The 27822-nt window shown below is 50.7% G+C and overlaps 3 protein-coding genes across 3 annotated transcripts; 1 reads left to right on the forward strand and 2 right to left on the reverse strand.

Annotated features, from left to right (window-relative positions):
• Window positions 1-5527: 5527 nt before the first annotated feature.
• Window positions 5528-6469, reverse strand: LOC309888188 (olfactory receptor 14C36-like; the record flags this gene model as incomplete). The annotated part of the gene is made up of 1 exon (XM_082780424.1): window positions 5528-6469. One exon carries the CDS (start codon window positions 6467-6469, stop codon window positions 5528-5530), a length of 942 nt encoding a protein of 313 aa, XP_082636550.1.
• A 6003-nt stretch (window positions 6470-12472) lies between these two features.
• LOC309888189 (olfactory receptor 14C36-like) lies at window positions 12473-13414 on the forward strand (the record flags this gene model as incomplete). Its single annotated transcript, XM_082780425.1, has 1 exon — window positions 12473-13414. The coding sequence occupies one exon, from the start codon at window positions 12473-12475 to the stop codon at window positions 13412-13414; it is 942 nt and encodes a 313-aa protein (XP_082636551.1).
• A 3605-nt stretch (window positions 13415-17019) lies between these two features.
• On the reverse strand, window positions 17020-26133 carry LOC309888191 (olfactory receptor 14C36-like; the record flags this gene model as incomplete). The annotated part of the gene is made up of 3 exons (XM_082780427.1): window positions 17020-17095; window positions 20156-21011; window positions 26049-26133. The coding sequence occupies 3 exons, from the start codon at window positions 26131-26133 to the stop codon at window positions 17020-17022; spliced, it is 1017 nt and encodes a 338-aa protein (XP_082636553.1).
• Window positions 26134-27822: the final 1689 nt, after the last annotated feature.

Genomic DNA, 27822 nt, shown 5'->3' on the forward strand with positions numbered 1-27822 from the left:
CCTGGCGAGTGATTCCTTGCAGCCTTGGGGCAATGGCAGTGACCTCATGAGCTGGGTCTGCCTCCCAGCCTGCCCAGCACGGCCCTGCAGAGTGTCCCCGTGACCAGGCATCACAGCCCCCTCGCTCTGCAGAGCAGCACTGCCAGCTGGAGTTCGGGCTGGGGCGGGGGCTGAGGAGGGCGAGTATCTTCTAGGCTGGCTTCAGGCTTCTGGACTTGAGTGTGATCTCCACTGTGCACAAGGAGCTGAGAGACCACCAACAGGCATGGGGCTGGAACATTGCCTGCAAGGTCCCTCCTGCCCTAGCACCTCCCAGGACTGGCACGGAACTGGCTCCTGTGCATCAGAGAGTCTGGGAGCCCAGCAGGTGTGCCATGAGCTTGGAGGATCACCAACAGATCATTTCCACCTGGGCAGGTCCTGGCCCAAAAAGGGGGTGTTTTGTAGGTGTGGCATTATAAGCTCAGTGGTGCGTCAGAAACACTAAGTTCAGCAGGAAGCGAATGGCTGTTAAATGGCCTGTGAGTTGAGCTCTTTCTGAAGTAGCTGACAGGTCACCCTTGACTCCTGGCTGGGATCTGTGCCTTTAGGCTCACATCTGCCAGTGTCCATGGTAGGGCAGCAGAAGGCACTTGCTGTGCATGTAGTTTCTGAGATCGGCTCTTTCTAAGTAGCTGGTAGGCCCCATAGAGGAAGAGGTCTTGCGTAGGGGTTGTCATATCAGAGGTGTCAGCTTTTGCCTGAAGTCATCCTTTAGGACTGCTTTCAGTTTTCTACACAGAGGGGGCCACTGCCTCCAAGATGCTTGGGGCAAACTGAACCATGCATGAGAGTTTGGAAAAAGGTACCCTGGGTGCAAAGAATTTCCCAGTTTATTAAAGAATTTATTAGGAATTTTTTTTGTTAATTTGTTTTTACGATTAAATTTCTTGGGTTTGATTTAAAGAAATGTATTTTTAACATCTTGTAATATTTTTTTAATTTCTTTTATCCAGTCATCTAATTTAGCTAAAGAAGCAAGCTTAATGAATATGTAAAGACAATAACAAGTCCCTCAGAATATCATTCATCTCAGTTTCTCTGTCTTCCCATCTCCTCTGGAGCTGGGGGAGAAGCCCCAGCACGCAGGAGGGGCTCAGGATCAAGAGCCCAGCTACCACATGCAGGAGACGCTCCGGTGGCCCTTGGGGCTGTCCCTCACTGCCTGCTGGGCTCTGCCTCTCTGCTGCCTTCGGGTTGGGGCTGCTGCTTCCCTGGAGCCATGGCCATGGCATGCAGCATGACGTGACCTTTTCACTGCTGCTGTCTTTTGGCTTCCACATTGACCACTGCTGGCAGTGGAGGTGCCCTGAGAACTCCACCTGGCTCCACCTGATTTTCCCAAAGGGCTCCGGCCTTCTGCAGGTCTTTTCTGACATCTGCTGGTCCGGGGAAGTGCCTCAAACACAATGGGGCCACTGGAGGTTTTCCATGGTTGCTTATGGTCAGACAGCAAACTCTGCCAGAATACCCAGTATTTTTTTCAGTACTTGAATGATAAAGCAACAACTCATCAGCTCAAAAGATTCAATCCCTTCCGTAAAATGTCTCATGTGAAGTGTAATTTCTATCATGAAGAAATGTGATTTTTCAGGATGCATATTCATCCCAGGAGAAGAAATACTGGTGTTCACCTGTAGTTGCATTGTCATTGCTTTTCTATCATGGTGTGCTCCCTCCCTCATCTTCCAGGCACAAAACTCATCTTGATTACATAGACCCTGCTGAATTTCCCCTTTCCAGCTGCCTTTCTGGACCTATACACTTCCCATCATTCTCCTGGTTTGCCCTCCTCTTACCGTTAAATCATTCAGACCACTCTCAGTGACCCAGTTGCTGCTTGGAGTTTCAGTGAGTTCAAGGTCGCCCATCTCTCAGCAGTCTTTCTAATGGTTTCCTTAGTAAGACCCTCATCATTTATCATTGAATTAGTATGATATGGATTAATATTAACACAGTTATTTAAATCACTGTAAAATACATCATGTACAGTCATCCTTTTGGGAAGGTAAACATCACTGGAGGAAACAAAATAAGGAACTTGACCTTTTTTTTTTTTTTTTTTGAAAATTGCAGCATGATTTCCTGTTGTTTGTTTTGAAATAGGAAAAACCCTGCTCTTCCCACCTAAGCAGGGCTTCAAAGGAGAAACCCTAGACCAATATAACCAGGAGAATGATGCTCTAAACTGAAACACAACAAAATTCAGCCTTTAAAATGAAGAAAGATTTTTATTAGATGCTCCTTGAAATCTTCCCCCTTAACTACAACATGAAAGCTCTCCAATTAGCTGATCAAGTCTTGAAGACTTGAAGAAAATGGTGGGAGAGACATGGCTCCTTAGGAGTTTCTGTGTTTTAATGAGTTCCATGGTGTATTTTGGTGCTGAGTCAGTGAAACTTGGGTACTGAGAGAAGAATGATGCAACAGAGCGAAAAAGCAAACTCAAAAGGAAAAGCTGAAGTGACTTGGAGTATTAATGGTCCCACTGAGGGCTGTTACTAACAAAGCCTCCCCAGGGACTGCTTAGGGCAGATAATTGGAGGCCATGATTACAGACAGGCAAAGCACTGTGCTGAGAAAAGTCTTGGTTGACTTTGGTGAAGACAAGGCCCAAGGCCTGACCCCAGCCACTGCGAGGAGAGATCCTGCACCCCCCTGTCTGGCTCAGGACTTTTCCTGGGGGTCTGAGGAATGTGGTGGGCAGTGTGATGCCACGAGAGGAAAACTGGTATGACACCACCCTGCCTCTGCACAGGGTTGCAAGGAAGCAAAAAGGCTGCACTGCAATGACTATATCTCGTTTTCTCAAAAGCTCTAGGCAAAGTGTCAGGACTGTTGGGGCCTTCCCTTTTTACCAGCAACCTCTGTCTTTTCCTCTGCACGCTTTCCTATGCTATCCCACACTTTGTCCTATTTCCTGGAAGTCTGCAGACACCCACCTCTGTTCACCACCTTGCTCTCATCCCAGCATTTCCATCATATCACCAACGTCTCATCAACACTCACCAGCTGTTCCTTGAAAAATGAAGCTAAAGTCACATCATAGATACTCACCAGCACCTTCCAAGCCATGGGTCTGGTGCTGGCCTTGCAGCTTCTTGGCTAGATACAGCCAAGCTTTGTGCCTGCTGCTGTCCACTCATGGACTCAAGCAGAAGGGACGGGACAACCCATCTGGGGGCCTTCTTTCTGCCTGGGTCCTCCTGGCTCTGGAGGCATGCCAAGCCAGCATGCCAAGCAGGAGCCTTCTGCTGGCCTAGCAGGGCCACTGCCAGATGTCAGCCCAAAAGTGCAGCTCCCAGGAAGAAGTCAAGGGTGACCTGCCACCTTCAGACACAAGTGACCTCACAGTCCCTTTCTGTGACACGTTCCTGCTGCTGCCCTATCAAGTGCAGAGACAGAAGTGCCCTTTTTTCGGGGCTGCTGCGTGCCCTGGGGCTGTAGAGCTCTCCTCTGTGTACTCACACCAGACTGAGCACTTGAGCTCTGGTCAGGCCACATGGGACATAACATGGTGCTCAGCAGTATATATTGGGGTCATCTTTCCAAGACAAGGTATCAGTTTCTCAGAGACTGGCAACACAGTGGTCTGCTTATGGGAATAGAGGAGTTACTACATATTCCTCATGTTTGGGGTAGGAATTTCTTTTTCTTTTATTTTCCATTTCCTTTCCCTTCCTCAAGTGTCTATCTCTCTGTGAGTTTATATGTTCGTTCCCCTCTCTCTCTAGATGCGTTTCCTCCTCTCCCTTCAGAGGAGGAAGAAGCAGACAGCTCATGCATGTGTAGTTTCTGGTTGAGGTGAGCAAGGAGGAGGCTGGGTATGCTGCAAGGTGATGGAGGTCCGTGAAGCTGCAGGAGCCCTGCTCTCTTGCCTAGCAGATCCCCAGCACACAGTGCCTGTGCCCCGCAGGGCCAGCCCCGCTCCCCAGGCCAGCACAAGAGGCCTGGCCCAGCCACAGAGCTGCCTGCCCCAAGCAGGGGCCTGCACAAAGAGCTTTCCCTTTGCCCTTTCCCCATCAGTGCAGGCCCAGCAATGCTGCCCTGCTCTTCCCCAGGGCCATCCCTGCTCCCAGAGAGCCTTGCCCAGGGCAGTTTGTCTGTGCTAGCCTGGCTGGCCATTGCTGCTTCCCTCCCTGTGCTCCCTCAGGGCCCCAAGCTGGCGGTGCTGCTGTGAGAACCAGGGGCTGTGGTGCCCTGGGACCCCCGTGGGTCTCCCCCCCTGCCCATACTGCTCAGGGTGGGCACCAGACCTACGTCCATGGGGATCTCTGCTGCTGAGTCCCTTTCCACCTGCCCTGATGGCTCAGCAGCACAGGGCAGTGCTGGGCAGGACCATGGGGTGTTTCTGAGGGCACAAAGGGTAGGCAAGTGCTGCACCAGACCTGGCCCAGGAGCCTATAAGGAAGGTCTCTACTGTTGCTTTGCAGTCTTACGGGCCTTCACCTGCTGGCTCTCCACCACGTCTTCTGGCATTGCAGAGCCCTCCTTTAGCCCATCAAATCCTCAGATTCCCCTTTTCCTTTACCAGACCCGTCTTTGGATACTCATACATTTTATGAGGTTCCAAGCACTACCCAGTGAGCACCATGTCCCTGCAGATCTCCTGACATCTCCAGGCTGGCATTGGCCATCTCACTGACTGCAGTGGGCAGTGTTGTCTATTTGGGCATGTGCTGCCACAAAAGGAGTTCTTGGCCCAGCCCTTGGTTCCTCAGGGACCACCCTGGGACTTTCAGCCTCTGTCCCTCACTCCATGACAAACCCCAGAAAACAGAAGAGCAGGGAGCAACCTCTTGGCTCCATTCCTGATAGCACATTTGGAAGAGGTGTCCAGGGTCCTGGGTTTGCCCTGAGAAAGACCCTCTTGTTACTGTGGTGCTAGCAGGTAGGCCAGTTGTTACCCAGGGCTGCACAGTGCCTGCTGCTGCCTGCAGACACAGACACTGCAGAGACAACAGGACTGTCATCAATGCATATGAGACCTCGAGACTAAGACAGATACAAGAGCACAAGAAAGCAATGAGGAACCAAAAAGAAAGAAGCAGTGAAAAGGCCACTTCCTGCTGCTGGCCATGGCCATGGCTCCAGGGAAGCAGCAGCTCTGACCCAAAGGCAGCAGAGAGGCAGAGCCCAGCGGGCAGTGAGGGGCAGCCCCGAGGGCCACTGGGGCTGCTCCTGCATGTGGCAGCTGGGCTCTTGGTCCTGAGCCCCTCCTGCATGCTGGGGCTGCTCCCCCAGCACCAGAGGAGATGGGAAGAGACAGCAGCTCAGACCAATGAATTTCTGATGGCTTTCTTATTAGGTTTATCTACACAGGAAGCCAACTTCTACAGAAAAATAATTGACTTGTAGGAGGCTAGGAATAATATTTAATCAAAAGTGAAATAATGAGAGAAAATAATAATACACACATTTATTAATAGAAGACATCATATTATTTTCTTTCTCAGAATAGCTGGGATTTCTAATATTAGGCATAGTATTATAGGTGAATTTGATGACGATGTGTGTATTCAAGTAGAGTCCTGATGGAATCCCTTAGTTCCCGGTTCCTCAAGCTGTAGATGAGGGGGTTAAATACTGGAGGAACCACAGTGTACAGAAGTGTGACCACCAGGTCCAGGGATGGGGAGGAAATGGAGGGGGGCTTCAGGTAGGCAAAGATGGCAGTGCTGATCATCAGGGAGGTGACAATCAGGTGAGGGAGGCACGTGGAAAAGGCTTTGTGCCGGCCCTGCTCAGAGGGCATCCTCAGTACTGCCCTGAAGATCTGCACATAGGACGCCACAATGAAAATAAAACAAACAAATGCTAACGAAATGCTGAATAGAATTGCCCAAACTTCTCTGAGATAGGAATCTGAGCAGGAGAGCTTGAGGATGTGGGGGATTTCACAGAAGAACTGGTCCACAGCATTGTCTTGGCAGAGGGGAAGGGAAAATGTGTTGGCTGTGTGCAGGACAGCATTGAGAAAGCCACTGGCCCAGGCAGCTGCTGCCATCTGGGCACAAGCTCTGCTGCCCCGGAGGCTCCCGTAGTGCAGAGGCTTACAGATGGCAACGTAGCGGTCATAGGCCATGACAGAGAGAAGGGAAAACTCTGCATCAAAAAAAAAGACTAAAAAAAGTACTTGGGCAGCACACCCTTGATAGGAGATGGCCCTGGTGTCCCAGAGGGCATTGGCCATGGCTCTGGGCAGAGTGGTAGAGATGCAGCTCACGTAGAGGAGGGCGAGGTTGAGGAGGAAGAAGTACATGGGGGTGTGGAGGTGGTGGTGGCAGGCTACGGCGCTGAGGATGAGGCCGTTGCCCAGGAGGGCAGCCAGGTAGATGCCCAGGAAGAGCGCGAAGTGCAGGAGCTGCAGCTCGCGCGTGTCTGCGAATGCCAGCAGGAGGAACTCGCTCACAGAGCTGATGTTGGGCATTCTCTGACTTTGCACTTGCTTCTCTGTTGAAGAGGAGAAGGCAGAGCAATGTTAGAACAGAGCTGATTGAGGAGCAAAACTGCAACTATTTTCCTCACTTTATTTTATCCTAGTTGCCCGTATAACACATAGGAGAGGTATTGGATGGTGGAACTCCCTGATATTACTTCAACACTCCAGGTGATATCCTGTGGGTGCCAAGAGTCAAAGGACTTGTCCTCTGGGGAAAATTGAGCAGAGCAGCTCTTCCCAACAGTCCTGCTCTCTGCTGCCCTGGGCTACCCCTCTATAAGCTACAGGACCATCCCTCTCAGGTGCTGCCCTGAGAAGAAACAGGAGACAGCTGAGAGCAGAGAAGCCCCACTCCAAGTGCAGCTGAACAGAATCTTCACCTTTTCTCCACGGGACTGATCAGGATCTCAGCTCTTCCCTCCTAGACAGGGCTGCAGAGGCCTCATTTCTGCTGCACACAGACAGCCATCTAGTAGCATGGACATGATGTTAGTATGGAGGTGTCTTTTCCTTGTGGCACCTCGATAACACAAGGATGCCACGAGAGAGCTGCATCCTGCGGAAGAGTAGCCTGCAGCCCAGGAGGTTACCCCACAGACAGAGCTGGATATCTGAAAGCTGGAGTGTCCCATATCCCAGCTGCAGCGTTGCAGAGTCTGGAGGAGGCTTGGCCACTCCTCTCTTATCTGACTAGGTGTAGCTAGGTTATGACACTCCAAGGGGCTTCTGCCAGACTTCCTCACCTCGCAGGGCAACCCAGCAGGACTCTCAAAGCCTACTGCATTGCCCACTGCCCTTCCAGAAACAAGACCCAGTAGGGGACCCTTTCAGGACCTGCAGCTGCATGGCCCTGCAGCCAGACACTCACCTTGTCAAGGGCTGTGCAGGTTTCTCCTGCAGGCAGCTCTCAGCATCCTCCCACTGCCAACTGCCTCCAAGCCTTCTCTCCTTCTCTGCTCTCCCCATGCCAGCTGCAGTCAGAGCCCCAGCCCTGCTGTGCTGTGCAGAGGAGCTGCTCCTGGCCACAGCTGTCTCTGTGCTTCGTGGGACTATCTCAAATGTGTTTTCTCTGTCCCACGAGCCCGGCCCAGCTCAGCAGCACAGCACCAGCCTAAGGCATTGGAATTACCCCTCTGGGGCTCTTCTGATGAGCCCACGAACCTCAGGCACTCAGAGACAATTGAAGACAGCTCTCCAGAAGTCCAAGTCAGAGGCAAGTTTCCTGCAGTGTCCCCCTGAGGGCCAGCACTGACACAGCCTCCCTTGGAGCTCGTTAGAGCAGAACCCTGGAAGCAGTGAGGACAAGGAGACAAAGGCAATGTGAAGGTGACACTGAGGTGTAGGAAAATTGGATGTGTGTCAGCAAGCACAAGGGCCAGGTCTTGTTGCATGGCACACAGGAAGGGAGATCCTTTCCCTTGACAGGTTGCTCAGGGCTCTTTGTGGGGCAGTAGGAGATGGGGATGTGCATTGCCAAGTGCAGGAGAATGGTACGACCCCTGCCTGGTTCATGGTTGGGGGCGAGGAGGCAATGAGGCCCTGGTGCTTTAACGATCACCTGTCTCCTCATAGGCCTCAGTGGCAGAGACAACAGCCATAGCCATGGACACAAAGACCTGGGTTGTGACTTTGAGCCCTCGTAGAGCCCTTGATCCTTTCCACACCAGGCTGTCCTAGGGACTCCCAGACCTGTACCTCCTGAGGGCTGCAGACCCTCTTCTGTGTGGTGCCACACTGGGTCTGAGCTTGAGTATGATAACTCAGATTTTCTTGGAGGTCCTGCTCCTCATAAGGCAGCTCTAGGAAGCTGGCTTGGCTCCTGGTGAGCAGGCACCACAGCTCATAAGGCATCCCTCGTGGTGCCCAGGCCCTCCTCCTCCTGGTCACTGCTCCCTCAGTAGAGTCTGCCCTGATGTGTAGTTCCTATTCCTCTGGCACAGGACTAGGCACTTATTGTTCAAGTTGTTCCTTTAGGCAAACTACTGCAGTTTCTCAAGATTCCACTGGACAGATGCTCCATTCTGTCAGGTGTTCATGTCTGCAGGCAGATAGTTCAACCTTCCCGTGTCTGTGCTGTCTCTGACAAGATAGCAGCATCAGGAGCTGCATGGAACGTTTGGATAATACAGGAGTAAGAAGCTGAATAAAAGTGCAGCATAGAATCACAGGAGAGTAGGGGATGGAAGGCTGCCAGGTTCCACCTCTTCTGTGCTTCCTTCTCATGCATGCTGTCAGTTTCTCTGGAGCTGTGTCCTGAATATTATGGGGCTGTGCAGGTGAAAATTAGAAAAAATTAGAAGGTCCAAAGCCCAGCTGGAGCTCAATCCATCTATTACTGTCAAAGACAAAAAAAAAAAAAAAAAAAAAAAACAACAACAACAACAACAAAAAAAAAAACACAACAAAACAAACAAACAAAAAAGTGTATATAAATACTTTTATAAAAGAGGATTTAGAAGAATGATCATCTTTAATGGGTGTTTGGGAAAACCTGATGACAAAACCTGAGGAACATAATGCCTTCTTTTCCTCAGTCTCTACCAGCAAGACCAGTTGTTCCCCTGGATATTTCTTCCAGCTCATAGTCAGAGCTACACTTCAAGTTTCACTTTGTGGCTGTTTTTTCTCTCCTGCTCTTTCCTATTACCACAGAAAGCTCGATGAGGGTGGAAACCCCTCCTGAAGTAGGCATCCTGACCCAGCAGGCTCCTTGTGGCCTCTTAGCCAACCAGACACAAGTCACCTCAGCAGCAGCTTCCAAGCCAAGGGCCTGCTGCTGGCCTTGCAGCTTCTTGGCTACACACAGCCAAGCCTTGTGCCTGCTGCTGCCCACTCATGGACTCAAGCAGAAGGGACAGGACAATCCATCTGGGGGCCTCCTTTCTGTCTTGGTCTTCCTGGGTGTGTAGGCAGAGGGGATCCCCCAGTCAGCATGCCAAGCAAGTGCCTTGACTTCTCAAAAGTAGAGGGTGACCTGGCACCTCCTGACACAGGTGACCTCCCTGGGAGCTGCACTTTTGGGCTGACATCTGGCAGTGGCCCTGCTAGGCCAGCACAAGGCACCTGCTTGGCATGCTGACTGGGGGATCCCCTCTGCCTCCAGAGCCAGGAGGACCCAGGCAGAAAGAAGGCCCCAACATGGGTTGTCCTGTCCCTTCTGCTTGAGTCCATGAGTGGGCAGCAGCAGGCACAAGGCTTGGCTGTGTCTAGCCAAGAAGCTGCAAGGCCAGCAGCAGGCCCCTGGCTTGGAAGCTGCTGCTGAGGTGACTTGTGTCTGCTTGGCTGACAGGCTGCAAGGAGCCTGCTGGGTTGTGATGCTTACTTCAGAAAGGGTTTCCACGTTGATGGAGATTCTTTTGTTATTATGAATGAGCAGGAGAGAAAAAAATGCTACAAAGTTTGCATTGGAAGGTTGGCACTGGCTATGAGGAGGAAGAAATATCCAGGGGAAAAAGCTGGTCTTGCTGCTAATAGCACAGGCAAAGAAGGCATTAAGTGTCTCAGCCTTTACCTCATCCCTTGTCACTGTTTTCCCCCCAAAATCCAGTAAAGCATTATGATTCTCCCTAATCCTCCTTCATTTAAACTATTTATACCATTTCTGTCTTATTTTATTTTATATTTTTTATTTTTTTTGACATTAATAGATGGATTGAGCTCCAGATAGGCTTTGGCCTGTCCAATTTTGACCTGCACAGTCCCATAACGTTGTCAGACAAACTGACAGCATGCATGAGAAGAAAGCACAGCAAATGTGGAACCTGACAGCCTTCCATCCCCTGCCCTTGAGTGACTGTGCTGCAATTCCATTTAGTCAGTTACTCCTGAATTATCCAAATTTCCCTGCAACTCTTGCTGCTGCTGCTGTCTGGTCAGAGATAGCACAATTACACTAAGGTTGAACTGTCTGCCTGCTGATATTAACAGGTGATAGAATGGAGCATCACTGTGGGTGAACCTTGAGAATCTGCAGGATTTTGACTTCAGAAAACTCTTGACTTTCACATGGAGAAGAGCCCAGTCATGTACCAGGGGGAGAGAAACCCCACACATCAGGGCACCCTGGGACCCTGCTGAGTGAGTAGTGGCCAGGAGGAGGAGGCCCTGGGTACAACGAGGGATGCCACAGAGCAGTGGTGCCTGCTCACGAGGAACCAGGCCAGCTTCCTACAGAGCTGCCTGACGAGGAGCATGACCACCAAGAAGATCTGAGTTATCATGCTCAGCTCAGATCTGCTGTGACCCCACAGAGATAAGGGTCTGCAGTCAAAAAAGAAAGATGTGGAGGTCTTGGAGTCCCTAGGAAAGCCATGTTTAGACAGGATAGAGGGCTGTGATAAGGCTTAAATTCCCAACAGGACCAGGTCTTTATGTCCATGGCTATGGCTGTTGTCTCTGCCACTGAGGCCTATGAGGAGACAGCTGATCGTTAAAGCACCAGGGCCTCATTGCTTCCTCATCCCCTCCTATGAACCAGGCAGGGGTTGCACCATTCTCCTGCACTTGGCAATGAACATCCCCATCTCCTACTGCCCCACAAAGAGTCCGGAGCAAGGTGTGATGCTAAGGATCTCCCTTCCCAGGGGACATGGGTCAAGGCCTGGCCCTTGTGCTTGGTGACACAAATCCAGTTTTCCTACACATCAGTGTCACCTTCACATTGCCTTTGTCTCCTTGTCCTCAATGCCTCCAGTGTTCTTCTCTAACGAGCTCCAAGGGAGGCTGTGTCAGTGCTGGCCCTCAGGAGAACACTGCAGGAAACTTGCCTCTGACTTGCACTTCTGGAGAGATGTCTTCAATTGTCTGTGAGTGCCTGAGGTTCGTGGGCTCATCAGAAGAGCCCCAGAGGGGTAATTCCAATGCCTTAGGCTGGTGCTGTGCTGCTGAGCTGGGCCAGGCTCGTGGGACAGGGAAAACACATTTGAGATAGTCCCACGAAGCACAGAGACAGCTGTGCCCAGGAGCAGCTCCTCTGCACAGCACAGCAGGGCTGGGGCTCTGACTGCAGCTGGCATGGGGAGAGCAGAGAAGGAGAGAAGGCTTGGAGGCAGTTGGCAGTGGGAGGATGCTGAGAGCTGCCTGCAGGAGAAACCTGCACAGCCCTTGACAAGGTAAGTGTCTGGCTGCAGGGCCATGCAGCTGCAGATCCTGGAAGGGTCTCCTGCTGGGTCTTGTTTCTGGGAGGGCAGTGGGCAATGCAGTAGGCTTTGAGAGTCCTGCTGGGTTGCACTGTGAGGTGAGGAAGTCTGGCAGAAGCCCCTTGGAGTGTCATAACCTAGCTACACCTAGTCAGATAAGAGAGGAGTGGCCAAGCCTCCTCCAGACCCTGTAGGGGGTGCAGCTGGGATATGGGACACTCCAGCTTTCAGATATCCATCTCTGTCTGTGGGGCATCATCCTGGGCTGCAGGCTGCTCTTCCGCAGGATGCAGCTCTCTCGTGGCATCCTTGTGTTATCGAGGTGCCACAAGGAAAAGACACCTCCATACTAACATCATGTCCATGCTACTAGATGGCTGTCTGTGGGCAGCAGAAATGAGGCCTCTGCGGCCCTGTCTAGGAGGGAAGAGCTGAGATCCTGATCAGTCCCCTGGAGAAAAGTCAAGATGCTGTTCAGCTGCACTTGGAGTGGGGCTTCTCTGCTCTCAGCTGTCTCCTGTTTCTTCTCAGGGCAGCACCTGAGAGGGATGGTCCTGTAGCTTATAGAGGGGTAGCCCAGGGCAGCAGAGAGCAGGACTGTTGGGAAGAGCTGCTCTGCTCAATCTTCCCCAGAGGACAAGTCCTTTGCCTCTTGGCACCCACAGGATATCACCTGGAGTGTGGAAGTAATATCAGGGAGTTCCACCATTCAATACCTCTCCTATGTGTTATACGGGCAACTAGGATAAAATAAAGTGAGGAAAATAGTTGCAGTTTTGCTCCTCAATGAGCTCTGTTCTAACATTGCTCTGCCTTCTCCTCTTCAACAGAGAAGCAAGTGCAAAGTCAGAGAATGCCCAACATCAGCTCTGTGAGCGAGTTCCTCCTGCTGGCATTCGCAGACACGCAAGAGCTGCAGCTCCTGCACTTCGCGCTCTTCCTGGGCATCTACCTGGCTGCCCTCCTGGGCAACGGCCTCATCCTCAGCGCCGTAGCCTGCGACCACCGCCTGCACAACCCCATGTACTTCTTCCTCCTCAACCTCACCCTCCTCGACCTGGGATCCATCTCCACCACTCTGCCCAAAGCCATGGCCAATGCCCTCTGGGACACCAGGGCCATTTCCTATCAAGGGTGTGCTGCCCAAGTACTTTTTTTAGTCTTTTTTTTTGATGCAGAGTTTTCCCTTCTCACCATCATGGCCTATGACCGCTACGTTGCCATCTGTAAGCCTCTGCACTACGGGAGCCTCGTGGGCAGCAGAGCTTGTGCCCAGATGGCAGCAGCTGCCTGGGGCAGTGGCTTTCTCAATGCTGTCCTGCACACGGCCAACACATTTTCCCTGCCCCTCTGCCAAGGCAATGCTGTGGACCAGTTCTTCTGTGAAATCCCCCACATCCTCAAGCTCTCCTGCTCAGATTCCTATCTCAGAGAAGTTTGGGCAATTCTATTTAGCATTTCGTTAGCATTTGTTTGTTTTATTTTCATTGTGTTGTCCTATGTGCAGATCTTCAGGGCAGTACTGAGGATGCCCTCTGAGCAGGGCCAGCACAAAGCCTTTTCCACGTGCCTCCCTCACCTGATTGTCACCTCCCTGATGATCAGCACTTCCATCTTTGCCTACCTGAAGCCCCCCTCCATTTCCTCCCCATCCCTGGACCTGGTGGTCACACTTCTGTACACTGTGGTTCCTCCAGTATTTAACCCCCTCATCTACAGCTTGAGGAACCGGGAACTAAGGGATTCCATCAGGACTCTACTTGAATACACACATCATCATCAAATTCACCTATAATGCTATGCCTAATATTAGAAATCCCAGCTATTCTGAGAAAGAAAATAATATGATGTCTTCTATTAATAAATGTGTGTATTATTATTTTCTCTCATTATTTCACTTTTGATTAAATATTATTCCTAGCCTCCTACAAGTCAATTATTTTTCTGTAGAAGTTGGCTTCCTGTGTAGATAAACCTAATAAGAAAGCCATCAGAAATTCATTGGTCTGAGCTGCTGTCTCTTCCCATCTCCTCTGGTGCTGGGGGAGCAGCCCCAGCATGCAGGAGGGGCTCAGGATCAAGAGCCCAGCTGCCACATGCAGGAGCAGCCCCAGTGGCCCTCGGGGCTGCCCCTCACTGCCCGCTGGGCTCTGCCTCTCTGCTGCCTTTGGGTCAGAGCTGCTGCTTCCCTGGAGCCATGGCCATGGCCAGCAGCAGGAAGTGGCCTTTTCACTGCTTCTTTCTTTTTGGTTCCTCATTGCTTTCTTGTGCTCTTGTATCTGTCTTAGTCTCGAGGTCTCATATGCATTGATGACAGTCCTATTGTCTTTGCAGTGTCTGTGTCTGCAGGCAGCAGCAGGCACTGTGCAGCCCTGGGTAACAACTGGCCTACCTGCTAGCACCACAGTAACAAGAGGGTCTTTCTCAGGGCAAACCCAGGACCCTGGACACCTCTTCCAAATGTGCTATCAGGAATGGAGCCAAGAGGTTGCTCCCTGCTCTTCTGTTTTCTGGGGTTTGTCATGGAGTGAGGGACAGAGGCTGAAAGTCCCAGGGTGGTCCCTGAGGAACCAAGGGCTGGGCCAAGAACTCCTTTTGTGGCAGCACATGCCCAAATAGACAACACTGCCCACTGCAGTCAGTGAGATGGCCAATGCCAGCCTGGAGATGTCAGGAGATCTGCAGGGACATGGTGCTCACTGGGTAGTGCTTAGAACCTCATAAAATGTATGAGTATCCAAAGACGGGTCTGGTAAAGGAAAAGGGGAATCTGAGGATTCGACGAGCTAAAGGAGGGCTCTGCAATGCCAGAAGACGTGGTGGAGAGCCAGCAGGTGAAGGCCCGTAAAACTGCAAAGCAACAGTAGAGACCTTCCTTATAGGCTCCTGGGCCAGGTCTGGTGCAGCACTTGCCTGCCCTTTGTGCCCTTAGAGACACCCCATGGTCCTGCCCAGCACTGCCCTGTGCTGCTGAGCCATCAGGGCAGGTGGAAAGGGGCTCAGCAGCAGAGATCCCCATGGATGTAGGTCTGGTGCCCACCCTGAGCAGCATGGGCAGGGGGGGAGACCCCCGGGGATCCCAGGGCACCACAGCCCCTGGCTCTCACAGCAGCACCACCAGCTTGGGGCCCTGAGGGAGCACAGGGAGGGAAGCAGCAATGGCCAGCCAGGCTAGCACAGACACAGTGCCCTGGGCAAGGCTCTCTGGGAGCAGGGATGGCCCTGGGGAAGAGCAGGGCAGCATTGCTGGGCCTGCACTGATGGGGAAAGGGCAAAGGGAAAGCTCTTTGTGCAGGCCCCTGCTTGGGGCAGGCTGCTCTGTGGCTGGGCCAGGCCTCTTGTGCTGGCCTGGGGAGCGGGGCTGGCCCTGCGGGGCACAGGCACTGTGTGCTGGGGATCTGCCAGGCAAGAGAGCAGGGCTCCTGCAGCTTCACGGACCTCCATCACCTTGCAGCATAGCCAGCCTCCTCCTTGCTCACCTCAACCAGAAACTACACATGCGTGAGCTGTCTGCTTCTTCCTCCTCTGAAGGGAGAGGAGGAAACGCATCTAGAGAGAGAGGGGAACGAACATATAAACTCACAGAGAGATAGACACTTGAGGAAGGGAAAGGAAATGGAAAATAAAAGAAAAAGAAATTCCTACCCCAAACATGAGGAATATGTAGTAACTCCTCTATTCCCATAAGCAGACCACTGTGCTGCCAGTCTCTGAGAAACTGATACCTTGTCTTGGAAAGATGACCCCAATATATACTGCTGAGCACCATGTTATGTCCCATGTGGCCTGACCAGAGCTCAAGTGCTCAGTCTGGTGTGAGTACACAGAGGAGAGCTCTACAGCCCCAGGGCACGCAGCAGCCCCAACAAAAGGGCACTTCTGTCTCTGCACTTGATAGGGCAGCAGCAGGAACATGTCACGGAAAGGGACTGGGAGGTCACTTGTGTCTGGAGGTGGCAGGTCAGCCTTGACTTCTCCCTGGGATCTGCACTTTTGGGCTGACATCTGGCAGTGGCCCTGCTAGGCCAGCAGAAGGCACCTGCTTGGCATGCTGACTGGGGGATCCCCTCTGCCTCCAGAGCCAGGAGGACCCAGGCAGAAAGAAGGCCCCCAGATGGGTTGTCCTGTCCCTTCTGCTTGAGTCCATGAGTGGACAGCAGCAGGCACAAAGCTTGGCTGTGTGTAGCCAAGAAGCTGCAAGGCCAGCACCAGACCCATGGCTTGAAAGGTGCTGGTGAGTATCTATGATGTGACTTTAGCTTCATTTTTCAAGGAACAGCTGGTGAGGGTTGATGAGACGTTGGTGATATGATGGAAATGCTGGGATGAGAGCAAGGTGGTGAACAGAGGTGGGTGTCTGCAGACTTCCGGGAAACAGGACAAAGTGTGGGATAGCATAGGAAAGCGTGCAGAGGAAAAGACAGAGGTTGCTGGTAAAAAGGGAAGGCCCCAACAGTCCTGACAATTTGCCTAGAGCTTTTGAGAAAATGAGATATAGTCATTGCAATGCAGCCTCTTTGATTCCTTGCAACCCTGTGCAGAGACAGGATGGTGTCATACCAGTTTTCCTCTCGTGGCATCACACTGCCCACCACATTCCTCAGACCCCCAGGAAAAGTCCTGAGCCAGACAGGGGGGTGCAGGATCCCTCCTCACAGTGGCTGGGGTCAGGCCTTGGGCCTTGTCTTCACCAAAGTCAACCAAGACTTTTCTCAGCACAGTGCTTTGCCTGTCTGTAATCATGGCCTCCAATTATCTGCCCTAAGCAGTCCCTGGGGAGGCTTTGTTAGTAACAGCCCTCAGTGGGACCATTAATACTCCAAGTCACTTCAGCTTTTCCTTTTGAGTTTGCTTTTTCGCTCTGTTGCATCATTCTCCTCTCAGTACCCAAGTTTCACTGACTCAGCACCAAAATACACCACGGAACTCATTAAAACACAGAAACTCCTAAGGAGCCATGTCTCTCCCACCATTTTCTTCAAGTCTTCAAGACTTGATCAGCTAATTGGAGAGCTTTCATGTTGTAGTTAAGGGGGAAGATTTCAAGGAGCATCTAATAAAAATCTTTCTTCATTTTAAAGGCTGAATTTTGTTCTGTTTCAGTTTAGAGCATCATTCTCCTGGTTATATTGGTCTAGGGTTTCTCCTTTGAAGCCCTGCTTAGGTGGGAAGAGCAGGGTTTTTCCTATTTCAAAACAAACAACAGGAAATCATGCTGCAATTTTCAAAAAAAAAAAAAAAAAGGTCAAGTTCCTTATTTTGTTGCCTCCAGTGATGTTTACCTTCTTAAAAGGATGACTGTACATGATGTATTTTACAGTGATTTAAATAACTGTGTTAATATTAATCCATATCATACTAATTCAATGATAAATGATGAGGGTCTTACTAAGGAAACCATTAGACAGACTGCTGCGAGATGGGCGACCTTGAACTCACTGAAACTCCAAGCAGCAACTGGGTCACTGAGAGTGGTCTGAATGATTTAACGGTAAGAGGAGGGCAAACCAGGAGAATGATGGGAAGTGTATAGGTCCAGAAAGGCAGCTGGAAAGGGGAAATTCAGCAGGGTCTATGTAATCAAGATGAGTTTTGTGCCTGGAAGATGAGGGAGGGAGCACACCATGATAGAAAAGCGATGACAATGCAACTACAGGTGAACACCAGTATTTCTTCTCCTGGGATGAATATGCATCCTGAAAAATCACATTTCTTCATGATAGAAATTACACTTCACATGAGACATTTTACGGAAGGGATTGAATCTTTTGAGTTGATGAGTTGTTGCTTTATCATTCAAGTACTGAAAAAAATACTGGGTATTCTGGCAGAGCTTTGCTGTCTGACCATAAGCAATCAGGGAAAACCTCCAGTGGCCCCGTTGCGTTTGAGGCACTTCCCCGGACCAGCAGATGTCAGAAAAGACCTGCAGAAGGCCGGAGCCCTTTGGGAAAATCAGGTGGGGCCAGGTGGAGTTCTCAGGGCACCTCCACTGCCAGCAGTGGTCAATGTGGAAGCCAAAAGACAGCAGCAGTGAAAAGGCCACGTCATGCTGCAGGCCATGGCCATGGCTCCAGGGAAGCAGCAGCCCCAACCCGAAGGCAGCAGAGAAGCAGAGCCCAGCAGGCAGTGAGGGGCAGCCCCGAGGGCCACCGGAGCGTCTCCTGCATGTGGTAGCTGGGCTCTTGATCCTGAGCCCCTCCTGTGTGCTGGGGCTTCTCTCCCAGCTCCAGAGGAGATGGGAAGACAGAGAAACTGAGATGAATGATATTCTGAGGGACTTGTTATTGTTTTTACATATTCATTAAGCTTGCTTCTTTAGCTAAATTAGATGACTGGATAAAAGAAATTAAAAAAATATTACAAGATGTTAAAAATACATTTATTTAAATCAAACCCAAGAAATTTAATTGTAAAAACAAATTAACAAAAAAAAATTCCTAATAAATTCTTTAATAAACTGGGAAATTCTTTGCACCCAGGGTACCTTTTTCCAAACTCTCATGCATGGTTCAGTTTGCCCCAAGCATCTTGGAGGCAGTGGCCCCCTCTGTGTAGAAAAATGAAAGCAGTCCTAAAGGATGACTTCAGGCAAAAGCTGACACCTCTGATATGACAACCCCTACCCAAGACCTCTTCCTCTATGGGGCCTACCAGGTACTTAGAAAGAGCCGATCTCAGAAACTACATGCACAGCAAGTGCCTTCTGCTGCCCTACCATGGACACTGGCAGATGTGAGCCTAAAGGCACAGATCCCAGCCAGGAGTCAAGGGTGACCTGTCAGCTACTTCAGAAAGAGCTCACCTCACAGGCCATTTAACAGCCATTCGCTTCCTGCTGGACTTAGTGTTTTTGAGACACCACTGAGCTTATAATACCACACCTACAAAACACCCCCTTTTTGGGCCAGGACCTGCCCAGATGGAAATGATCTGTTGGTGATCCTCCAACCTCATGGCACACCTGCTGGGCTCCCAGCCTCTCTGACACTCAGGAGCCAGTTCCATGCCAGTCGTGGGAGGTGCTAGGGCAGGAGGGACCTTGCAGGCAATGTTCCAGCCCTGTACCTGTTGGCAGTGTCTCAGCTCCTTGTGCACAGTGAAGATCATGTTTTTATCCAGAAGCCATGAGCCTGAAGCTGACATTCAGGGAAAGCACCCTCCAAGCCCCAGCCCCAGCCCTAGCTGGCAGTGCTGCTCTGCTGAGCAAGGGGGCTGTGGTGCCTGGGGCATGGGGACACTCTGCAGGGCTGTGCTGGGCAGGCTGGGAGACAGACCCAGCTCATGAGGTCACTGCCATTGCCCCAGGGCTGCAAGGAATCACTCGCCAGGCTTCTTTGCTGGGGCTTTTGTGTGCCCTGGGGCTGCAGAGCTCTCCTCTGCCTGCTCACACCAGACTGAGCTCTTGAGCTCTACTCAGTCCACCTCAGACAGGCTCACGCTCCGTGGGCTCCATTCACTGCTGTCTCCTGGGCTCACACGGCCCCAGAAAAGAAGTCTGGTGAGTGATTTTTTGCAGGCCTGGGGCAATGGCAGTGATATTTCCTTGTTTCTCATGGTCTTCTCACATGTCTTTCTCATAGCCTTTCCCACTGCCCAGCACTGCCTCCCAGGTGGGAATAAGCCAACCTTCAGATCGGCCTTGGTCTTCTTCAGTCTTCCTGCTGCTTATTAGGACCTTCCTGACTCCCCACAGAGCTCAGAGGGAGCCTTCTTGTCCAGTGTGTGGCCCTGCACTGGCTCTGAATTTGATGAAGTAATTCTCTGCAGAGCAACCCCTGTGGTTCTGTGTTTTCAATATGTGAGCGTACTGGGCCTGGCTGGGATGGAGTTAACTTTTCCTGTAGAAGCCCACACAGTGCTGTGCTCAGCTTGAGTAGCTAGAACAGCACTGGTATCACGGTTCTGTTTTGTCTACTGCTGAGCAGTACTGTCATAGCATCAGGAATCCCTCTAATCCTCCCTCCCCAAAAAGCCAGCAGGCTGCGGGTGCACAAGAGACAGGGAGGCGACATCACCAGGGCAGCTGACCTAAACCAGCCACAGAGATATTCCATACCATATGATGTCACACTCAGCAATAGAAGGTGGAAAATGGAAGGAGAGGGGAGAGGTGAGCTCCCGTTATGAAAACGACTGTCCTCCTGAAAATAAGCTCTATCTGTTGAGGCCCTGTTTCAAGAAAGTGGTCAAGCATCACTGTCACAAATAGTTTTGCTATTTTTTTTTTAAATAACGTCTCTCAAAGGAGATGGGAATGCACTGCAGCTGAGACCTATGAATTTCTGCTTGCTTCTTTATTGTCTATAGCTACACAGAAAGCCTGGCTTTAGATATACATGAGATAATTATGAAAAGTAAAGAGATAAATGAACAGGTAGGAGGCTAACATGATATTAATTAAATCGACACCACAACTTGGAGAACATATTTATCAAGAAAAATAAAACCAAATTACTTTCTTAACTGTTTCTGAGATAAACTCAGAACGTAAAGGCACATTATTTTTTTTTTTTTAAGAAATATGTATTCAAACAATTTCCTCAGTGCATCCTTGAGCTCCTGGTTCCTCATGCTGTAGATGAGGGGGTTCACTGCTGGAGGTAACATGGAGTACAGAAAAGATACTGCAAGGTCCAGGGATGGGGAGGAGAATGAGGGGGGCTTCAGGTAGGTAAACATGATAGTGCTGACAAACAGGGAGACCACGGCCAGGTGAGGAAGGCACATGGAAAAGGTTTTGTGCCGGCCCTGCTCAGAGGGCATCCTCAGCACTGCCCTGAAGATCTGCACATAGGACACCACAATAAAAACAAAACAACCAAAGCCTAAACAAAAGCTAAATGCAATAAATACAACTTCCCTGAGGTAGGCATCTGAACAGGACAGTTTGAGGATCTGGGGGATCTCACAGAAGAACTGTTCAAGGACATTGCCTTGGCAGAGGGGCAGGGAAAATGTGCTGGCCGTGTGCAGGACAGCATTGAGAAAGCCACTGCCCCAGGCAGCTGCTGCCATCTGGGCACAAGCTCTGCTGCCCACGAGGCTCCTGTAGTGCAGGGGCTTGCAGATGGCAACGTAGCGGTCATAGGCCATGACTGTGAGAAGGGAATACTCTGCTGTGATAAAGAAGACAAACAGAAAGACCTGTGCAGCACATCCTTGATAGGAGATGGTCCTGGTGTCCCAAAGGGCATTGGCCATGGATTTGGGCAGAGTGGTGGAGATGGATCCGAGGTCGAGGAGGGAAAGGTTGAGGAGGAAGAGGTACATGGGGGTGTGGAGGCGGTGGTCGCAGGCTACGACGCTGAGGATGAGGCCGTTGCCCAGGAGGGCAGCCAGGTAGATGCCCAGGAAGAGCGTGAAGTGCAGGAGCTGCAGCTCACGCGTGTCTGCGAATGCCAGCAGGAGGAACTTACTCACAGAGCTGATGTTGGGCATTTGCTGGTTGTGGCCATGGGTTTCTTCCAAGGAGGGAAAAGGCAGTAAGAAAATACAACAAAATTATCTGTTGATATCTGATTCAATTTCGACCTATTAAGCAGTCTTTAGTCAGGTCCATTTCATAAGCTCTGACTGATGTTGCCTGAGGGTGTCCCTGGGAGCAGGAGACTCTGTTGTGGGCAGTGTAGTTAACAGTCCTTACCTATAAAAAAAAAGTAAAGAGGAACATGGGGTATTCTCAGATTATTTTAACTCTTGATATGAACAAATTGCTGCTCCGAAGTCCCCTAGCAGCAAAGAAGGTCTGTGGCAATTTCTTTTTTCCATACTGTCATTCCTGGTGCAGTACAAGTGAAACCTTGTGGACCCTCAGAGTCACAGATACTATTCCTCTAGTGCAGAGTGTACTTCAGAGAGCACAGCCAGTCTGTCCATCCGTTCTGGTCTCAGCTGCCCTGTGCTGGTGGGAGAGAAGAGCAGCGATTGTCCCAGGGAGATGTCTGAGCTCTCCCTCACACAGCATTTCTGGCAGGAGCTGCCTCTCACTGCCTGCTCATGTCCTTGCTGGGAATTGGTTCCCTGTCCCCACATCTCTTTCCTGTCCATGCTAACAGACCCCATACCACAAGCTGTGTGCTCAGACTCACTCAGATTCCACTCCACTGCAAGAATCTTAAAGCAGAGAATCCAAAAAAATCTTCCTCTTCAGACTAACCAAGCCTCAGTCTTCCTCCTGAAATGCCCATTCATAAATGCCATTCTCTAAAGTATCTCCTAGTCCAAATTACAAGTAGAGTGAGACCCACCCTGACAGATACTATCAGCCATCGGATGTGCCAGATGTAGAAGACCCCTCTGGCAACCCCACCTGCATGGCCCTGCTGCCAGAGCCTCACGGTGTCAAGAGCCTGCAGATGTGTCCTGCCACACGCTGCCCTCTGTTGTTGCGCTCCTCAGTGCCTCCAAGCCCTCTCTCCTTCTCTCCTCTCTGTGTGCCAGCTGCGGTCAGAGCCCCCAGCCCTGCTGCACTGTGCAGAGGAGCTGCTCCTGGGCACAGCTGTCTCTCTGCAGCAGGGCCCTCTTGCCACGAGCTCTCTCTGTCCCACGAGCCCGGCCCAGCTCAGCAGCACAGCACCCGACCATGGCATCGCTTGCTCTGTGCCCTTGGGCTCCCTCGAGGTGTCCCCAAGGCCTCAGGGCTGACAGCTCCCCAAGGCAGCAGGGTCTCTGCTGGGGTGTGGTGGTTGAAGCACACTGAACGCATCACCAACTGCCCTTCTCTGAACACAGGGGAAATGACTTTTGAAAGGGTGATTAGTGCTTTTAAACTGTGGTTGTCAAACATGATGTGCTTTAACCTAGCAGGCAGCTCAGCACCACATGGCTGTTATCTCACAACCACCTCTAAAAAGACAATGGGTTGAAATGCAATACAAGCTTTCAGAAGGATTTGGAACATTTGATTCCCTTACTCAAATACTTCTGCTGTGGTGTCCCATGTGATGATGACACCAGCATGCTGGAGTTGTTCAGGAGCTTCCCTGTGTTCTTGAGCACTCTGGGTCAGCCCATGGCAAATGGTAGGGCTGTGTTTCCAGCCCTGGTGCAGTTGATTCCAGGTGGGCAGGACACCCCTTCATGTGAAAGCAAAGTGTGGCTTGTGTACTGCTGTGAAAGGGATGGACAAAAATGCATTAGGAATATTAATTGTGGCCTAGCACTTGACTGCCTTTGACTCCAGTTCACAGAATCACAGAATTTCTAGGTTGGAAGAGACCTCAAGATCATCAAGTCCAACCTCTACCTAACGCTAAAAATCCCCACTAAACCATATCCCTAAGCTCTACGTATAATCGTCTTTTAAAGACTTCCAGGGATGGTGACTCCACCACTTCCCTGGGCAGCCTGTTCCAATGTCTAACAACCCATTTGGTAAAGAAGTTCTTCCTAACATCCAGCCTAAAACTCCCCTGGCACAACTTTAGCCCATTCCCCCTCGTCCTGTCATCAGGCACGTGGGAGAACAGGCCAACCCCCACCTCGCTACAGCCTCCTTTAAAGTATCTGTAGAGAGCGATAAGGTCGCCCCTGAGCCTCCTCTTCTCCAGGCTGAACAAGCCCAGCTCCCTCAGCCGCTCCTCGTAGGACTTGTTCTCCAGGCCCCTCACCAGCTTCGTCACCCTTCTCTGGACCCGCTCAAGCACCTCGATGTCCTTCTTGTAGCGAGGGGCCCAAAACTGAACACAGTACTCGAGGTGCGGCCTCACCAGAGCTGAGTACAGGGGGACAATCACCTCCCTAGCCCTGCTGGCCATGCTGCTTCTGATGCTGTTGGCCTTCTTGGCTTCTCATATTCAGCCGACTATCAACCATCACTCCCAGGTCCTTCTCTGCCTGGCAGCTCTCCAACCATTCCTCTCCCAGCCTGTAGCTCTGCTTGGGGTTATTGCGCCCCAGGTGCAGGACCCGGCACTTGGCCTTGTTGAACTTCATGCAGGTGACCTCAGCCCATTGGTGCAGCCTATCCAGATCCTCCTGCAGAGCCTTTTGACTCCATTTACCACGACTCTTTGGGCCCGGCTATCCAGCCAGTTTCTAACCCAATGAAGTGTGCGCCAGTCCAAGCCAAGAGCAGCCAGTTACTTGAGGAGAATGCTGTGGGAGACGGTGTCAAAAGCCTTGCTGAAGTCAAGGTAGACCACATCCACAGCCTTTCCCTCATCCACCCAGCGCGTCACTTTGTCATAGAAGGAGATCAGGTTCATCAAGCAGGATCTGCCTTTCATAAACCCATGCTGACTGGGCCTGATCGCCTGCTTGCCCTGCAAATGCTGCATGATGACTCTCAAGAGGATCTGCTCCATGAACTTCCCTGGCACTGAGGTCAAACTGACAGGCCTGTAGTTTCCCGGGTCTGCCCTCCGGCCCTTCTTGTAGATGGGCGTCATGTTCACTTCATTCAGTTCATACTGAATGAAGTTCTAGCATACCCGGCACAGCAGCACTCAGTGGTGGTGGGACTTGATTCAGGCCACAGAAGTCCATCGTTATCTTTGACTCTCCATTAGAATTTTGCACTGTCCATATGGGACTATTAAAGGGTGAGAGAGTTTTATTGATCAGTCCTTGGCTCTCCAGTTGATGAACCAGCTCATGCAGGGGAATCAGGGAGTCTCTGTTACTGTAATACTGCCTCAGGTGCACGGCTGGTAGTGATTGGCACCTGCTGCTCATTGGCCATCAGCACCTCCAGAGCAGAAGGGTCCTGTGAAAGAGTGGGCAAGGTAGACACAACTGGTTAATGTCCTCCATCTCCCAGGCAGCTATGCCAAAAACCCACCAGTGAAATTTGGATCTTGGAAGTACCCTCTTTGAAGTAGTCTATGCCAAGGATGCACAAAGGCTCCAGGCTAGTCTCAGTGGGATGCTTTTGCCACTCTTTCCCTGTGAGACTCACTTCAGCCTCCAGTACTGTTAACTGCTGGGATCCCCCTGTCTCTCCAGAAATACAAATGGCTTCTGGCCCTTGATGACATTACAGTACACTGTGCACCGCTGTCCACTAGAGCCTGATTCTGCTGTGGGCCTGATGTGCCAGCCATTAAATCCTTAAAGTCAAATAGCACACAATTGTCTGTTTTCTCCCCCTGGCTTGAGGCAGGATCCCTCTAGTCCTGCTCATAGTATTCATTAGTGTGTCTGGAGGACTATCTGCTGGAAACTGGAGAAACAATGTTCACAGAACACCTTTTTGCCAATATTTTTCCTTGCACTTCATGCATCTGTGCCTCTAGAACGGCAGTAGATTTTTCCATCCCTTTTTCTTAGGGCTTATAGGGTTATCATCATGGGGGACTCCCTTCTGAAAGGGACAGAGGGCCCAATATGACAACTGGGCCCAACCCACAGACTTCTCACGGAGAAGAAACATTGCTAAGAAAGTTAAGTGCATGGTACAGCCCACCGGCTACTACCTGTTACTGGTCTTTCAGGCTGGAAATGAAAAGGTAGCAAAGAGAAGTCTGAGAGCAATCAAAAGGGACTTTAGAGCTTTGGGGAGACTACTTAAAGGATCAAGGGCACAGGTTGTGTTTGCCTCTGTCCTTCCGATAAGGGGGGATCAATGCTGACAAACAGACTCATCACATTAATACATGGCTTCGGGACTGGTGCAACCGACAGAACTTTGTTTTTTTTCAATCACAGGAAAGTCTATGTGACACCGGTTCCACTGGCACCAGATGGGATGCACCTCTCTCGGAGAGGGGTAAGGATTTTGGCTCAGGAGTTGCCAGGGCTGATAGATAGGGCTTTAAACTAGAGTCGAAGGGGGAAAGGGATAAAACCAGGCATGCTGGTGATGAGCTGGTGATGGTGCACTAGAATCAGAGGGACTGTGTGCCAGTGAGGCCTTTCGGTCAGCTCCACAAGGTGCTGCATGCAATGAAGTGCATTTGAAGTGCTTCTACACAGATGCATGCAGTATGAGGAATAAAATGGATGAGTTAGAAGTCTTGGCCCAGTCCCACAGCTACGACATCGTTGGCATAAGCAAAACGTGGTGGGATGAGTCCTATGGCTGGTGTGCTGCAATAGATGGCTCCAGGCTCTTCAGGAGGGACAGGCAGGGCAGGTGAGGAGGTGGGGGTGGTGGTGATGTATGTGAAGGAGGGGCTAGACTGTAGGGAGCTTCAAGTTGGGGATGGCAAAGTTGAGAGCCTCTGAGTAAGGATTAAGGGATGAACAAATGAAGGGGATGTCATCGTGGGAGTCTATTACAGACCACCCAAACAGGATGATGACACCAATGAGTTATTCTTTGAGGAACTAAGACATACCTTGAGATCAACTACCCTTGTCCTTATGGGGGAATTCAACTTGTCAGAAGTTAATTGGGTATATCACACAGCCAACACGAGCAGGTCCAGAAGGTTCTTAAAGCACCTAGATGATAACTTCTTGGTGCAGGTGCTAAGAGAGCCAACCAGGAAAGGTGCCTTCCTTGATCTGTTGCTGGAAAACAGAGAGGGTCTTGTGGAAGACGTGGCAATTGGTGGCCGTCTTAGTCATAGAGACTATGAAGCAGTTGAGTTTAAACTTTTTTGGTGACAGAAGGAAAACTGCCACCAAAACTTCAGCCCTGGATGTGGGGAAAGCAGACTTCAGGCTGCTCAGGGAACTAGTCAGCAAGGCCCCTGGGAAGCTGCTTTTGAAGGTTTTGGCATCCATCAGTGTTGGACAGCCTTTAAGCACTGCCTCCTAAAAGCACATGATCAGGGAATTCCAAAATATTGGAGGTCAAGCAGGCAGTGCAGAAGACCAGCCTGGCTGACCAGGGATCTTCTTCTGGAGCTCAGGCATAACAAGAAATTGTATGGCTGCTGGAAGCAGGGTCAGGCAATGTGGAAGGAATCCAGGGACACTGTTCGCGTTCGTAGGGAGAAAAAGCCCAACTAGAGTTGAAGCTGGCCACATCTGTGGGAGACAATTCAAGATGTTTTTTTAGATATGTGAACAAAAAAAAGGAGAACCAAAGAAAACATAGGTCCTTTACTTGACGGGCAAGGTCTCCTCACAGACGAGGGCTTAGGCAAAGCAGAGATGTTTAATGCTTTCTTCACCTCTGTCTTCAATGCTGATGATGGGCTTTGGGACCCTGGGTGCCCTGAGTTGGAGAACCATGCCGATGTGAATGACAAACTCCCAACTGACCCTGAGCGTGTGCAGAATTTCCTGCTCCACCCGGATCCATACAAGTCCATGGATCCAGATGGGATCCATCCCAGGGTGCTTAAAGAGCTGGCTGATGTCATCGCATGACCTCTCTCAATAATTTTTCAATGGTCTTGGGAATCTGGAGAGGTCCCAGTAGATTGGAAGCTGGCAAACGTTGTCCCAATTTTCAAGAAGGGCAAGAAAGAAGACCCTGTCAACTACAGGCCTGTCAGTCTCACATCAGTTCCTTGTAAAATTATGGAGATTATCCTAGGAGTTATTGAAGCGCACCTGGGAGACAAAGCAGTCATTGGTCCCAGCCAACATGGGTTCATGAGGGGTAGGTCCTGTTTGACAAATTTGATTTCCTTTTATGAGAAGATCGCCCATCTAGTCGATCAAGGGAAACCAGCTGATGTGATCTTTTTGGATTTCAGTAAGGCTTTTGACACAGTTTCTCAAAGGACCCTACTGGACAAAACGTCCAGCATACAACTTAACAAAAACATCATGCAACGGGTGAGCAATTGGCTGAAGGGTAGGGCACAAAGAGTTGTGGTAAATAGGGCCACATCAGGCTGGTGGATGGTCACCAGTGGGGTCCCCCAAGACTCCATTTTAGTGCTAGTCCTCTTCAATGTCTTTATAAATGATTTGGAGGTAGGACTAGAAGGTGTTCTGAGCAAATTTGCCAATGACACCAGACTTGGAGAAATTGCAGATTCTGCTGAGGATAGAAAGGCCTTGCAGAGAGACCTGGACTGATTGGAGAGCTGGGCAATCACCAACCACATGAAGTTTAACAAAGACAAGTGCTGGGTCCTGCACCTGGGATGGGGCAACCCTGGCTATACATACAGACTGGGCAATGAGATGTTGGAGAACATCCCTACAGAGAGGGATCTATGGGTTGTGGTTGAAAGGAAGTTGAATATGAGCCAGCAGTGTGCCATGGCTTCCAGGAGGACCAATCGTATCCTGGGGTGCATCAAGCACGGCATTGCTAGTCGGTCGAGGGAGGAGATTGTACTGCTCTACTCTGCC

This window comes from Aythya marila (assembly GCF_965140915.1).
Source record: "Aythya marila genome assembly, chromosome: 28".
NCBI lineage: Eukaryota > Metazoa > Chordata > Aves > Anseriformes > Anatidae > Aythya > Aythya marila.